Source organism: Heliangelus exortis, chromosome 6 (assembly GCF_036169615.1).
Source record: "Heliangelus exortis chromosome 6, bHelExo1.hap1, whole genome shotgun sequence".
NCBI classification, from domain to species: domain Eukaryota; kingdom Metazoa; phylum Chordata; class Aves; order Apodiformes; family Trochilidae; genus Heliangelus; species Heliangelus exortis.
In genome coordinates, this window is record NC_092427.1 from 27,731,996 (window position 1) to 27,748,353 (window position 16,358).

The 16,358-nt window shown below is 36.8% G+C and overlaps 1 protein-coding gene across 3 annotated transcripts in view; it reads left to right on the forward strand.

The window, feature by feature from the left end:
• Nucleotides 1-16,358, forward strand: part of LRP2 (LDL receptor related protein 2) — a 121,892-nt gene that overhangs the window by 42,207 nt on the left and 63,327 nt on the right. For all 3 annotated transcript variants that reach the window (XM_071747429.1, XM_071747431.1, XM_071747430.1), the window contains exons 14-29: nt 919-1,121; nt 1,619-1,759; nt 2,706-2,909; nt 3,817-4,009; nt 5,141-5,266; nt 5,554-5,684; nt 6,539-6,676; nt 7,358-7,639; nt 8,800-9,039; nt 10,464-10,583; nt 10,914-11,030; nt 11,791-12,168; nt 13,056-13,304; nt 13,957-14,168; nt 14,368-14,552; nt 15,477-15,705. In XM_071747429.1, the coding sequence (XP_071603530.1) occupies nt 919-1,121; nt 1,619-1,759; nt 2,706-2,909; nt 3,817-4,009; nt 5,141-5,266; nt 5,554-5,684; nt 6,539-6,676; nt 7,358-7,639; nt 8,800-9,039; nt 10,464-10,583; nt 10,914-11,030; nt 11,791-12,168; nt 13,056-13,304; nt 13,957-14,168; nt 14,368-14,552; nt 15,477-15,705 (3,148 nt within the window). The remainder of the gene's footprint in view (nt 1-918; nt 1,122-1,618; nt 1,760-2,705; nt 2,910-3,816; nt 4,010-5,140; nt 5,267-5,553; nt 5,685-6,538; nt 6,677-7,357; nt 7,640-8,799; nt 9,040-10,463; nt 10,584-10,913; nt 11,031-11,790; nt 12,169-13,055; nt 13,305-13,956; nt 14,169-14,367; nt 14,553-15,476; nt 15,706-16,358) is intronic.

Below are 16,358 nucleotides of genomic sequence, written 5' to 3' on the forward strand. Positions count from 1 at the left end.
GAAGCCTGCGTAGCTCTGCATATGTGATGTCTCTGTTATTCAAGCACAAGAAAAAATTGTCTGCTTTAGCATACATCTTACGTATTGACTCGAAAAATAGTCCTCTGCTCATTTAAAAATTACAAAATTATAAAAATAATATGGTATCTTTTCTCCCTTATCAGAGTTTAGTAATACAAGAATATGTTTAGTAAAATGTCTGGGTTTTGGAGATAAAAACTTATTACTCACAACAACACCAAAAATCTTGTAGATACTGTGCAAGTGGGCAAGAGGCAATGACTTAGTCTGCAAAGAATGTTAAAATGCTGTCCACTTGTGCCTACAGCATGGGGCTAAATCACCCAGGAAACTGTTAGAGTAGAGCTGTAGAACAAACCTAATTTTGTAGATCTTCCTTCAGACTCCATGAAAATAATATTGTAGCAGTATTGTTACATATTCTGTGAGGACTCAAATCTCCATCTACTTGCATGGGTGACTAGAATTTTGTGTTCTGTTTTTTTGGGTTTTTGTTTGTGATTTTCTGTTTTTTGCTTTTTTTAACAGTTTAGGATTTTAGTTTTGGCAAGTGGCTGGTGTAGCCATAAATTTTTTTCATTCAAGGTTTCTTTAATAATTCAAATTGCTACGAAGGTCTGTGGTTTCTTCTGTTTGGCCTCTTTCTCTCATTTTCTCTCAGTAGTTAAGAATCTTTTCCTACATTTTTGAGTATTCATATATACTCCTTTTTCTGTTTTATGTTTACGTGCCCTGTATGTTTAGCTTAATGTCTTCCATTCATTTGGATATTTTAATTTGTACTTTGTCAGAGCAAAAACCAGTGAATTAATTACTATCCTGCCAACTTTCCTCTGTTGTTACAATTGTTTTCTAGACAATATTTTACAAGTAATTTTAAAACTATCTTTATAACAGGAGAACCATAGCACATGGAGGCTCACTGATTCCTCATCCATATGGAATCACTTTATTTGAGCACAATGTTTATTTCACTGACTGGACCAAAATGGCAGTGGTGAAAGCTAACAAATTTTCAGAATCTAACCCTCAAGTGATCTACCAGTCTTCCCTGAGACCTTACGGAGTGACAGTTTACCATGCTGCCAGGCAGCCATATGGTAAGACAGTAAGTAGATCATTAAAGGAGATTAGGAATTTTTTGACCAAAAGCTGGTGAAAATCATGAGAGACTGTAATTTTGGTGTAAAGAAATGAGAATTATACACATAAATTTGTATTGTGAAACTGGACTCTTTCTAGTCATACAGTGGTTTCATCCAGCTCCTGTAGCTAATGAGCTGTCAAATACAACAAAATAGGAGTTGGGGGCTGTTTGGTTATTCAATCTATGAGTATTTGGAAGAGAAACTTGTGCTTATGAGCAGTATTGATGTTTGGGACTTTTTTTCCCCTCAACACTGCAATGAGGATGCAGTTGGAAAAGGTGTGAGTGAATTCTGTGAGATGCAATTCTGAAGTAGATCTATATGCAGAAAACTAGAGTCACAGAGTCCACACAATTTATTGTGGCTGTTGAAAAAAATGCTGAAAAAATCAAGATAATGATGCTACTAGGTTAATAGCTGAAATTATAATCCTATCTATTATTTTCCAGTAAGAAATCCCTGTGGAAGCAATAATGGGGGATGTGAACAGATCTGTGTTCTCAGCCACAAAACAGATAACGACGGGTTGGGTTATCGCTGTAGATGTACCCTGGGCTTTGATCTACACGTAGACGGACGACATTGTGTTGGTAAGGAAATGCCTTGTGATTGTAGGGAATAAAACAATTCCATTAGCTCTAGAATTATTTCTAGAATGTCTTCGCTCTCTTCAATAGCTTTGTGGGTTCAGTATGCTAAGGACTTAATGTTTTTTCATCACAACTCTTTTTGACAGCTTTAAAAGCAGTAATTTCTGCTGATGTTTATTTCAAGCCACAACAACTTAAATCTATACGTTTTGTAAGCATTTTAAGAGAGTTAAATGTGGAGGAAGCTGTATGATTAAGCTCTTAATCCTGAAATAAATCATGGATGCTTGCTAATATGTAGATTTTTGGATTATTTTAAATAAGTAAACTTGCTTTTCTGTGCAATAATGTGCAGGTTAGGTCCTTTTGAACACATACAGCAAGAGTAAGAGATTCAGTTTTGGGGCTGTGGTTTTCCATCAGGAATCTACTGCTTCCTATCTGAGTGCAGAATTGTCACCAATGGGAAGTTTATCATATGTATCTACTGGCAAATTTAGCCAGATATGCTATAGATTTACTATTTGTCCATGCATTTATCTGGCTGGCTCAGATGTGGCCTGGTTATATGATGGCTCCACAAAGCCTGTAGGCTGGTTTTTTTTATAGGTGATTGTAAATAATGGAGCAGAGAAGATGTACTTCAGCTTCTATAGGGGTAATGTTTACTGTACCCCTAGGTGAGTTGGGTGTGTTAGATAACAATGCAAGAGGAATACCTACCTGCATCACTTAATATTCTGAGCTGGGTTTTGGGTTTCATCTTCAGTTTTTAGGTCTTTATGTGTATATATAAATTCCTATTTTCTCATTGTTCTTTTTTCTATTTCCACGTTATTAGTGTTGTCTGGAAACAACAGGAAAATAAGTCTTTACCATTAATTATTGCTCAATTGTCTCACCTTATGAATAAGTGATGACTGTGTCTGATCTGGTTTTTTTGCAGCTGTGCAGCAGTTCCTGCTGTTTTCATCCCAAGTGGCAGTGCGAGGGATCCCGTTCAATCTCTCCACACAGGAAGATGTGATCATACCTGTAACAGGAAGCCCTTCATACTTTGTTGGAATTGACTTCTCTGCTCAGGATGACACAATTTTTTTTTCAGACACAAGTAAAGACATGATCTGTAAACAGAAAACTGATGGTTCAGGTGAGACTCATTCTTAGGAATTGCCAACTAACTTTGGTAAAGAGAGTAGAATACATATTTCTAAAAAGAATCACGAACAGTCACATTGTAAGAGACAGAGATAAATCTCAGTGTCACCCTGGTGCAATTTGGGCATCTGTGAAAGGCGTTCGTAAAAAATGTTTAATCAACTCATATTGAGTTCATCAGTGTCTCCTGTTCTGTCAAACTTGCTGAATGTGTTTGGGAATGAGTTATTTGCAGCACTTCCCACAACTAGTATTTGTTATCACCAGTCTGTTTATGTAGACTAGTATGTCTGTCAGTAGTAAGAAACTGAGTTTTTCTTGTTAATTTCCCTGTCTGGAGAGCAGGTTGTTATGATTCTGTAATACAGGATGAGAACATTATGGTAGTGAAATTTTTCGAAGTCCTATTTGTGGTAGAGTAAAGAATGTTGCTCTCCAATTTATTGTAATGGTAAAATATATATTAAGTTGTAGTATATTTGCATGTAGTCTTCTGAGCTTGCTTGTTGCTTTGGGTCAGAATAATGGTAGGCTGCAGCTGACCATTGCTCTGCAAAAAGTAGAGAAGTTTTTACTGTTGAGCAAGATGTCCTTACTGCCCTGACCTTACTGGCCTTCATTTGTAAGAGCTCTCTCAGTGTAAACTTAGTGACATTTTTCTTTCTTGTCTTTGGCTACTCTTTATTCCTCCTCTTTTGGGTTTGTATTCATGAGCAGATACCTCCTTTGCCTGGAGTTAAGGACATGTTCTCCTTGGTTATTGGTCTTTATATATTAAATAGCACAGGGAGAACATCTTTACCAAGGGAAATCTCTACTTTTGTGAATAGAATACTGCATTAATTTTATTTCCTCTTTTTCTAAACATTTACAGTCATTATGTGTGTTATAAATTTTAGGAAGAGAAATTCTCACAGCTAATAGAGTGGAAAGCGTTGAAGATTTGGCCTTTGACTGGATCTCAAAGAATCTTTACTGGACAGACCCTCGCTATAGGAGCATTAGTGTGATGAGGCTGGTAGATAAATCTAGGAGAGCTATTGTTCAAAATTTAAACAATCCTCGATCAATAGTGATTCATCCTGTTATTGGGTAAGTTTAGCTTTGATTGTGACCTGAAACCATATAAACAAATTCATGGTTGAAGTAGAATTAGGGAGGTTAGGTTTACATCTTGTTCTGGATTTCTGTTTGGACTTGTGTTCTTCTCCAAAATACCATCTCTTTTAAGTTCTCGTGTCTTTATTTTGTTTAGTTCTAGCCTAGCCAGAGAAAAGGGCAAGGTGTTACAGATTCCACCTAAAAGAAACCCTCAAAAGAACTATCTTTCAAAATCACCATTTTTTTCTTCTTTTACTTCTGCATGTTGATAAACAGCCAATAAAACTTTCTTTTTATCAGCAAGACTAGAAAGCTATTTCTCATAGTTGGAAGTTTTCTAAATTATTTTTAATAAACTTTCATTTCCCAAAATGCTAGCTTTGCCTCCATTATTTTTTTCTATCTGAACTTGTTTACTTAAGCAGAGCAGATAATAGTGTATTTGTTACAGACATTAACATACACAGTTCTGTGTACCTCAAATGAAGCCCTGCTTTTCTTTGATGGAAATGCTTAACTTCAAATTCAGTACTGTGTGTTATTTGGCCATGCCAAAACAGTGTTTCTTCCACACTGTAGTTCAGCTTTCTAGCACTGTATTACCGAATTTCTTAATTCTTGGATACTGAATTTTCATGCTTACTAACCAGATATACTGTTTTGTTTATGAGTGTTGTACTTGGATCCTTGGGTATCCCAACCTTTTTTCTTCACTGCTTTGTAATATTATTAAACAGTAGCTTCAACTCTTGTCTGTCAGCGTGCATCAAAAGGATCAGGAGAAAATTCTTTGTAATCACGCTTACTTGTAACTAAGAAAAACTTTTGCTTGATACTTGCTCCCTGTAAGTACTTAAGTGGAATCCTTAACAATTTTAACAAAGTTGTGGATATTTTATTTCAAAAGGAACAAACCACTTCTGAAAATTTTGCAAGTTCTTGTACAAAGGGTAAATTATGGTTGCTAGCACTACTACCAATTGAGGAGAGGGTCAACATAAAATTTTAATATCTAGGGTATGTGAAGATGTGGTAAAAAGAATGTTAATGGTGTCTAAGCACTTGCTTGATTTAATTATGTCATATAATTGGGTTTATGTGTCTTCTGACGTGTCCTTTCAGGTATATATTCTGGACAGATTGGTTCCGTCCTGCTAAAATCATGAAGGCCTGGAGTGATGGATCCCATGCCTTGCCAATTGTGAATACAACACTAGGTTGGCCGAATGGCTTAGCCATTGATTGGAGGTAAGGACAACAAGGAGAATGCTTTTTGAGCAAATGGGTTTCTTCCTTAAAACTGTTAGGGATTCAAAATAAAGGAACTGTGTCAGATTGTGTGGACTGGCATTTTCATATTAAAGACCTTATTTTTCAATTTGTTGAAAACCCTGTAAAATTAAGATTTTCTCAGAACCCCTCTGCTCACATCCCAGTAGCTTCGTGTCAGGTTTAAAATATTATTTGAGAAATGTAAGTGCTTCCTAATGCATGTAATGTCATTTGAAGAGATATGCCATTTTCATTATTTCTAGTTCTCTAAGGCTGTACTGGGTGGATGCCTTTTTTGATAAAATTGAGCACAGCACCTTTGATGGGCTGGACCGACGGACTCTTGAGCGCATTACTCAGATGACTCACCCATTTGGCCTTACTATTTTTGGAGGTAAGTCTGGCACTGATTTTTATTATATCACATAATTATTTAAATTATAACATATTATTTTTATAATATAGAAATATTACATATTTAGATAATATTTTTATTGTTTTAGATAATATTTATTATCATACAAGTTTTGGATTTTTCATATGATGATCTGTGAGTTTCTGAGATACAATAACACAGCCTTTGAAATACTACTTTTCGTATAAAAAGCACTGTTGAAAATGTCCATTTAAAATAATTATTTGTATTTCTTGATCGCTTTTAGGACTCGTTTTATCTATATTTGTGTGTAAATTATTTGAGGCAGATCAGGTGACTCTTAGCACAACAAGGCAGATACACTACACTAAGTATAGCTTCCAAGGTGGGCTGTTCATTCTCAAGAGATGATCAGCAGTTTCAGGATTTAATTAATTGTATGTAGAGTTGATCAGTGGCTTAATGTTGTGTGTGAAGAAAGATGTCAGCATCTGATTTTGTGTAAAAACATCTTCAAAAATAAACCAAATTTTTCTGGGAAGTTGTCTAAATGAATGGCTTCTAAAATTGCCTTGCAATTCGAACTATCAGTTGAGTCTGCTATATTTCAATTTTAGGGAAATATGAGAGGTCTTGTTATGTCTGCCTGTGACTGAAGGACTCACTTGGACTGCCTTAGTGACAAAAGCCCTTTTATGTTTTGTTTTGTTGCTTTTTGTTGGGTTTTGGTTTTGTTTGGTTTCTTTTTTTCATGAAACAGTTATGAAAAAATGTTAAATTTACATAAAAAGCCTTGCATTTTTTTCTCATAATATTTGATCTTCTATGTCATGTTGCCCTGTAATTGCTGTGTTAAATGTCTTTCAAAACAGGTTATGCCTATTTCACTGATTGGAGACTTGGTGGAATAGTTCGAGTGAGGAAGTCTGATGGAGGAGAAATGACTGTTATCAGGAGGGGCATTAGTAACATTATGCATGTTAAAGCATATGATGCTCATTCCCAAATAGGTGAGCTCTTTTGTTGTACAGATGAAAGGCATGAAATAGGGAATAAGAGACAAAATATGAGGCCACTCATATTTCCACTCTCAATTTCAGAAATGGCTTTACTGAATCCTAACTGACCTCCTGGGACAGCAGCACAGGCACTTGCAGTCACACCTTGTATATTTCATGGTTTTGTGACTGTATGAAGTTTTTCTCCACCACTTTCATTAATCTATTTCACAATCTTGTAAAATGAAACTATGATTCCATTGTATTTTGTGTAGTTGTATCACCAATTACAACTTTGTATTTATCTCTTTCCAGTAGAGGTTTTAGTTAAATTGAATTGTTTATTCTGAGGAATTGTTAAACTTTAATCAAATTACTATTCTTATATGCACCGTGCATCTGTCTCTATTTTTTATTCTTTTCACTGATGAATTGTGTGATCTAAAGCAAAGCAAGAATTTGGTATTGTATTTCATTAGTAGAACACCCAGTGCACTTATCAAACACTTCATCTGTGTGCTAAGTCTCATGACCTACTTGGTGTCCAAAAATTTGATCAGGTCTCCCAGCACTGCTCAGAAAAAGGTCTGCATTTGTGGTAGTATGCTTGTTCTTCAGAGTGACTATGCACTTGTAGTAGTTCCCATCTGTTACCAGGACTGTATATAGTGAACTTCTCTACCACTTTTTAAGGCTCTAACTACTGTAACAGAGGAACAAACCCCAATGGAGACTGCAGCCATTTCTGCTTCCCAGTACCAAATTTTCAGAGAGTTTGTGGTTGTCCTTATGGCATGAGGCTGGCTTCAAATCAGCTGACGTGTGTTGAAGATCCATCCAATGAACCACCCACTTTGCAGTGTGGCTCCTACTCATTTTCCTGTGGTAATGGAAGATGTGTGCCTCGGTATTATCAGTGTGATGGTGTTGATGATTGCCATGATAACAGTGATGAGCAAAACTGTGGTTCTTTAAGTAAGTAATCACTGTAATTTACAGTCAGTATTTGTTTGCAGTTCAGAAAGTTTGATGGGCCATTCTGATTTAGTTGGAATAAACTGCAATGTTTTAGGGTTGCATCTGTAGGTAAAATCTGAAATCTACCTGGGATATTTGTTACCTTGGAAATTATTCACATAGGTCGTGGGAATAAGGGACTCAAGACTGGCCACCTAATGAATCAATTCAAACCTTAATGTTGCAATAGTTCTCAAAATTCAGATTATAGAGTAACAAAAATGTATCTTCTAAACAAAAAGGTTGTCTTAGTTTTTTATTAATTTTGAATGGTGCTGGATATCACTTGCTCATTTTATTTTGATGCATGGGGGGTGACAAAAAATCTTAAAATGAAGGCATTTTAAAAATATCACCATAAGAAAAGTAAAATTCATGTGCCTTGTCAAATGTTTCTCTAAGGTTAGAGCAACATCTTTTATTTAAAATCTGAATAGAAATTTAATGGGTTTTGTTATATTTGGGTACTGAACTCTTTGTTATGACTTGATTTTTACAGTGAAGTGGACTAAGAATGTTGGTTCATTTCCTGGTTTTGCTGTAAAACGTCTCACAAAAATATATTTTTGATCAAGTATACTGAGAGAGCGGTGGTATAATTATAACTCATAAGATGTTGAATAGTTCTTGGCTTTTATGACATATTTGGTGCTTCAGAGATAATTCTTTTGTTTTAAATGACAAACAAGTAAATAGAACATGCTAATGAAATGTGCTTCTTAAGGCATAGGACTAACTGCTATGACCTTATTAGAGGGTTATTTTGCAGTAACTGGAATGTCTTCTGGGGAAAAGGAAAGTATGAAGCAAATGGCTGCTTGAAGAAGTTATTTTCCTTGTCCTTTAGATAGTTGTGAAGTGCTTAGCAATATTAGTTTTTTATTGATTCTTGCATTTTAAGAAAGCTTGTAACTATTCTGTTAGCTTCTGCAGCATGTTGGCATGACAGACATTTTTTAATTTTAAGCAATGTTTATACTAGAATTTGATGCATATTATGTAGGTTTACTGAATGTATTGATTACTCTGGCAGGGAAGCCAAGTTTTGGAGATCTTTATAAGTGTCCTGGTGTTTGCTTATATGTTTATTTTTAATGGTTTTGTTTTGTTTTACTTAGACAATACTTGTGCTTCATCAGCTTTTACCTGTGCAAGTGGACAGTGTATTCCAGGTCACTGGCGTTGTGATAAACACAGCGACTGTTTTGATGGAAGTGATGAATTGCATTGTCCTACACAAGGACCCACTTCATGCCCTGTAACCCTGTTCACATGTGATAATAACAGATGTATTCCTAGGACGTGGATATGTGATACTGATAATGACTGTGGTGATGGCTCAGATGAAAAAAACTGCAGTGAGTATCACAACCATCTGTTGCTTTTTAAACAGCTGCGGATGTCTATGTAGAGATGTCTGTTGGTGTAAGGATGATGAATGAAATTAGGAAGAAAGAACTAATTAGACTAATATTTTGTAGTCCATAAGATATGGAAGACACATCTAATTTGAACTACTGGAGCCAAGTAGAATGTAGAAAAATAATTGGGGGAAAAAAAAAGGAGGGGGGGCAACTGTGATATTTACAGTCACAGTGGTGCATAATGTCACCCACTGTAATTTACAGCAAAAAGCTGATGAAGTTTAGATACTCTAAGCCCTTATTTCAGGAGTGATCTCAGTAATGACTAATGGTATAGTCAGTAGATTTAATCTGCAAGTTTTTACCATAAGTAGAATCATAGAATCATCATCAAGGTTGTAAAAGACATCTAAGATCATTGAGTCCAACTGTCCACTCTACAATCCATAATCACTAAACCATTCACTGTAGCACCTCTTCTACGTGTCTTTTGAACACCTTCAGGGATGGTGCCTCCATGACCTCCCTGGGCAGCCTGTCCCAATGCCTCAGCACTCTTTCTGTGAAGTTTTTCCTAACATCTAACCTGAACCTACCCTGGTGGAGCTTTACCCCATTTCCTCTAGTCCTATCACTGGTCAGCAGGGAGAAGAGGCCAAAAGCTGTCTCACTACACCCTCCTTTCAGGTAGAGAGCAATTGGTCTCCCCTCAGCCTCCCCTAGAGAGCAATAAGGTCTCCCCTCAGCCTCCTCCTCTCTGAGCTGAACAGCCCCAGTTCCCTCAGACTCTCCTCATAAGACTGGTTTGCCAGACGCTTAATCAGCCTTTTTTGCCTTTTTCTGCACCCTCTCCAGCACCTCAATGTCCTTCGTATACTGCAGTGCCCAAACTGCACACAGTGCCTGAGGTGCAGCCTCACTGAGGCAGAGCAAAGGGGCAGGATCAGTTCCCTGGTCCTGCTGGTCACACTGTTCCTGATGCAGGCCAGGATGGTGTTTGCCTTCTTGGCCACCTGGGCACACTGCTGGCTCACGTTCATCTGGATCAACACCCCCAGGTCCCTCTCTGCTGGGCAGCTCTCCAGCCACTCCTCCCCAAGCCTGTAGCACTGCTGAGGGTTGTGGCCAAACTGTAGGACCTGACATTTGGCCTTATTGAAACTCATGCATTTAAGTAAGACAGTATTTTTTTCCATATCCTTTCTTTAGTATTATTTACCATGGAGTGGAATCTTCTATTTATTTTGCCTGAGTCCAAGCCTACATATAAATAAATGATGTTATTATAATAGTGCCTGTAATTTATATGATTACTAGCTGCTGCAAGTTAGTGATAGTGTCTTTCTGCTGTCTCAGTATTCTGCTGATTCCAGCAGAGAGAAAACAAACTCATCTATGTTTTTTTTAATTCTTAACAGCTTTCACAGGTACTTGTGAACCCAGGCAATTTCAGTGTCCAGACCATCGCTGCATTGACCCATTCTATGTCTGTGATGGAGACAAAGACTGTATAGATGGTGCTGATGAGCGTGACTGTAGTAAGTGTAATTTTGTAGAATGTCCCTTTATTGTTACCTCACTTTTGCTTCCTGAAGAGTCTTTGGTGGCCTCTTATTACCAGCTGCAAGACTACAGAATCCATAATAAAACTGTCCATAAATTAACCGTGTTTGTGATGCTTGTTTTAGCATTTTAGTAAGCCCTTTGATCTGTAGCATGGTTGAAGATGGCTGAAATCTGTTTCCTTTGTTTTCTGTAGATTCCAAGGGCACTGCTGATATCATGTCTGACCTGGGCACCTGTAGAAAAATTGGGTACAGTCTAACTCTCTAAAATACATAAATAACATCAATATTTTTTTGTTGTAGTATATAACTGCAGTGCCACAGAGTTTAAATGCCTAAGTGGAGACCAGTGTATCAACACTTACTACCAGTGTGATGGTGTTTTTGACTGTAATGATCACTCAGATGAGACTGATTGCCGTAAGTATATAGATGCTCAAAGAATGGCTTAATTTATTGGATAATGCTTCTGAAAATGTCCTTTGTCTGCTGTGTGCAATAATTGGCACTACTGTTTGTAAAACCTAAAAATTCTTTTTAGGAAAACTTGTTAATAAATAATATTTCTGAGCAAAAATTTCAAACACTGTAGGTTCCAGGTCATCAGTAGATGTTTCTGGCTAGGAGTTGAGCTTGCATTCCTTTTGGCTCTAATGTTTTTCTCTACCTAGCACCCTCAGTCTCAAGGTTTAAAAATAAAATTAAGAAGTCTGTTCACCTAGAAAACTGTAAATCTTGTATCCTATTCATAAGCATTAAATTGAAACTTTTCCTTGACTAATTTTTTTTTCATTTATGTTAGTTAAATGTTGCAATGCAGGACGGCAAAAAGTCATTTCAGCAACTAATTATGTATTGCTTTGGGCATGTACACAGATATCATTATATGTAGATATCAATATATGCTTGCTTAAAATAGAACAGTAGTTGAATTGACTTGTTCACTAAATAATAAAGTGGGAGTTAAATTCTTCAGATCCTGAAATGTTGTGTACATTGTCTGAAATGTGTACAGATTCTGAAATGTGGTGACTGAGTCTATGGCCTGATCCAAAAGCTGCACTTAATAGTTCTTCATAGTATTTTAACTACGTATATGAGAGATGATCTGCACATAGCAATTTTGTTTCTCTGTTTAAAACTAAAACATCTTCTGTACTATTGAATGTCACTGTTTTAGCCACAAGGCCACCAGGGATGTGCCACCAGAATGAATTCCAATGTCAGTCAGATGGCAACTGTATCCCTTCTAACTGGGAATGTGACGGCCATCCCGACTGTGCAGATGGCTCAGATGAACACCATAGATGTCCTGCCAGGACCTGTCCTCCATCCCTTTTCCGCTGTGATAATGGCAACTGTGTCTATCGAGCCTGGATCTGTGATGGTGATAATGACTGCAGGGATATGAGTGATGAGAGAGATTGCCCAACTCAGCCCTTCCGCTGCCCCAGCTGGCAGTGGCAGTGTCCAGGTCACAGTATCTGTGTGAATTTGAGCAAAGTATGTGATAATTCTGCCGACTGTCCTAACGGAGCTGATGAATCCCCATTGTGCAGTAAGTTACTGTTTAAGCATCTACTGTGGCCTACTAAGGGCTATGGCTTCAGAAAGAAGCAGAATATTCAGCTTGCTGTATTTAGCATGGCAGTGCTTCTAGCAGAAATTGTAAGCACACTGAAATTGGAGCTCAGATTACTAAGAGGAACTTGATAATGATGACTGATGAATTCATTAACCATGTCCAGTCTTGTGCTCTGAATTCAAATGCAATTTCCCCTGACTTCAGTGTTTTTATAAATCAATATGGGAATAAGCTTTGTGTTCCTGAACACATTCACTAAAGCATGAGATGCTTTAAGTTCAGATGAACTGTGATTCTGTTCTTAATAGCCTCTTTTAAATTTCTAACTTCAAAAATCATGAAAAAAATCTAAAAGCTCACACATAGTTAGAATTTGTATTTATGTTGATTATTACTTGATTTAAGCATAACCTTTTTATTTCTTTCCTTCCTTCTTCCTCCTTCTCTTTAATCAATGCACATGCTCAGATGAACCCCAGCCAGGTATGATTATAAATAATTCTGAATTATTGTTTATTAATATAATCTTAGATTTGGAGTGCTAGAGTAAAATTTTGTGTATTTACAGCTAGTTTTGAAAATTATTAATTTGAAAATTATTATAAATTCTTCAACAGTCTTCTGTTTAGTGTTCATTTAATGAGATTCAGTGGTACATACTAAGTTGTCTGCCTTTATGTGCATTGTGTGTGTTATATTTTGCATATGGGCCTCAGACCAGTCTCACATCACATAACTGGTGGCTGTGCACTCATATTTAGCAGCAGTCTTAAGCTTGTAATGCAATTGCAAACTATTAAATTTAGCATTAGAAGCTTTTGCTAATTATTTGCTAATTTCCTTCCCGAACCCCATTTCAGATCAGGAGAGCTGTTCTGACAATAATGCTGGCTGCACCCATGAGTGTATTCAAGGACCCTTTGGAGCTCAGTGTACTTGTCCTGTTGGATACCAGCTTGCAAATGACTCCAAGACCTGTGAAGATATTAATGAATGTGACCCTCCAGGCTTTTGCAGTCAGCATTGTTACAATGAGAGAGGGTCTTTCAGGTGTTACTGTGATGAAGGATACATTCTAGAAACCAATGGGCAAACCTGTAAAGCAGCAGGTGAGGAGCATTGATGTCAACCTTAGGAATGGCAAGAGTGTCTGGAAAATGTCCAAATTTGCCATTTTCATATTGTTCTCTTTTAAGAGAGCTCAAGTAAACAGCTATCTAAAGTTGTTCATGGCAGATGACCTTGAATATTAGAACTATCATCAAAGAGTTTAATTGGAAACTATTATTTTCTTGAAATTACGTGTTTAACTTAACACTGTAATTTTCAACCCTGAAATAGGAAAAAATAGTATTGTGGAGAAAAGCAGTGCCAGGAACCTGTAAGCCCTTTGCTCTTCATAAAGTTCAGTACTCACAGTGTTTAAATCCCAGCCTTTTATATGGCTTATCTAGTGCCTTTGCCATGGCAAAGAGAACCCAAAGTCCTGATATGAAACTGGAAGGGAGGTCTAGTAGTAAGAATAAATGATGGAGAAAGAGTGGAAGAAAGCCAAGGTAGATCCAAAAGTTGGGATGAACAGACTGGGTATGATAAAATAATGGCCTGAAAATTGATTTGAATTTGTCCTTTCAAAATGTATATCTAGATAGAATGGCTGTCATCCTATAAAGCCATGTCAAGTTACTCAGTGTTTCTTTTTCTTACAGAATTACTGTTGAATAGGTTATTTGTTTATTTTAATTTATTTTCCTTTGACAGAGTCTGTGAATCTTCTTTTGCTGGTGGCAAGTCGTAACCAAATCGTTGTGGACAACATCACCTCTCAGTCACACAGTATTTATTCTCTGGTTAGGGATGGGAATAACATTGTGGCTGTTGATTTTGACACAACCACAGATCGTATCTTTTGGTCTGATACAACACAGGATAAAATTTGGAGTGCTTATCAAAATGGGACTGACCGAAAAATAGTAAGTTTTTCTGAATTATTCTTGTTCTGTTGTGGAGATAAAATGAAGCCACTGTATCTCAATATAAAAAAGGGGAAGAGGGAAGACCTAGAAAATGTTGGAGATTTGCTTCCCAATTTTACATATATATAGAAATGGTAAAAATTTCAAATCAATTATTTTGTTCTCTCTCCTTATTTTTATTGTTTTTACTAAACAGGTGTTTGACAGTGGTGTCACTGTGACTGAAAGTATAGCAGTAGATTGGGTAGGTCGCAATCTTTACTGGACAGACTTTGTTCTGGAAACGATTGAAGTCTCTAAAATGGATGGGAGCCACAGGACTGTGCTGATAACTGAAAATATAACAAACCCAAGGGGCCTAGTGTTGGATCCCAGAATTGAGTAAGACTTTTTTTATGCTTTGTTTTGAAAAGATGCATATTTTATGATGTAATAATATTCCAATTTGAGATATGCCCAAATTGTATTGTAATTGTAAATGACAAGTGGAGGAGAAAACTTGAGATGATTATTTTAAAACAGTGTGTTTGCTGAATTAACATTTAGTGTAATATAGTAATTATTTGTAATCTGTTGCTCTGTTTCCCTGAAACAAGATATTTTTCCTTGTAAAACAGATTTTCCTACACTTGCTTCCTAGTTAAGGACTGTTAATACAAAATTCTGACATATCATTGTCAACTGATGGTATACCACAAACTTTTACATATAATAAAATGGTGTATACCTACCTGTGAAGGAACAGGTTCCTTCACAGTCCAAGTCTAAAATAATCACCTATACTGTATTAATGTTATCACAAAAGCACTTTCCCATTTCAGACAGCAAGTAGTATACAGCAAATGAAACGTTATAATTTGAACTGTTCATGTTCAAACTTTTACTGATTTTTGAGTTCTTCAGTGTGTTGAGCTCTCTTTCCTACCAGCCACGTGGGGCTCTTCAGTTATAGTATTGTTAACATTATCAGTGCAAGCCTGCAAAAGCACAAACCCGTATCAAATTATTATTTAGCAACTGGAGAACCAGATTAGAATCAATGGAAAACAGTGATAACAGTAGCTTCTATATGCTGTTACTATTGACAAATGAAAACAGCAATACATGTATTAAAAGAATTTTTACAATAGAAATTATGGGAATATCTTAATGAACATATTGCTGAAAGGAATAATTTCAGTATCCTTGTATAGGAAGTTTTTAAAGAAGGTTGTTTCTGTTTCTTGGCTAATGAGTTGTTGTGTAACATTTCTCAATAGGCAGCTAGTGGTTTTTCAGGTTAGTAACAGAAAATTCCATTTTCAGTGCTCATGTAATGTTCTGGACTGACTGGGGCCAAAACCCTCGAATTGAAAAAGCCAGCATGGATGGCAAAATGCGAACAGTGATTGTTAACAATAAAATCTACTGGCCCAATGGACTCACCATTGATTACCCAAACAAACTTCTGTATTTTGCTGATGCTTATCTTGATTACATCGATTTTTGTGATTACAATGGAAATAACAGAAGGCAGGTGGTTGCAAGTGATCTGGTAAGGCATTAATACAAGACCTTTTCTTTTCCCATGTCTTTCTGATAGTACTTAAAAAGGTATTTGCGCTGTCATAGACTTAGATGTATTTTTCTTCAAAATAATTGGGTGAAGCAGTTATCATAGACTCACAGCATTGTTTGGGTTGGAAGGGACTTTAAAGATCACCTAGTTCCAACCTCCCTGCATGGGAAGGGACACCTCTAACTAGAACAGGTTGCTCAAAGCTCCATCCAGCCTGGCCTTCAACACTTCCAGAGAGGGGTATCCACAACTTCTCGGGGTTATGAAGTATTTCAGCTGCTTGCTACAGCTGGAAAAAGAGAATTGCATATCCTACTCACAGTCTCTCAGGAGATCTTCAACAGAATGTGGAGCTGAGCATAGACTTAATGCTTTAAATATTTTTTTTTCTGTCTTTATACATGAAGTCTAAAGATGACATCTGGCAGTGCTGCCATTGTCTAGTGCATTTGCTGTAGGTAAATGCAGTACAAAACCCTTGAAGAGCTTTTCCAGGCCAACTTCTGTGAGTGATGACTGCTATGAATTGTGACAGCAGTGTGCAGCTAGGATTTGCTGTGTGTAGGGCACTTCATGAAGACCATTCCTCTTACAGACTACATCCCAATGAAGTGCTGCTGGCAGCTTCT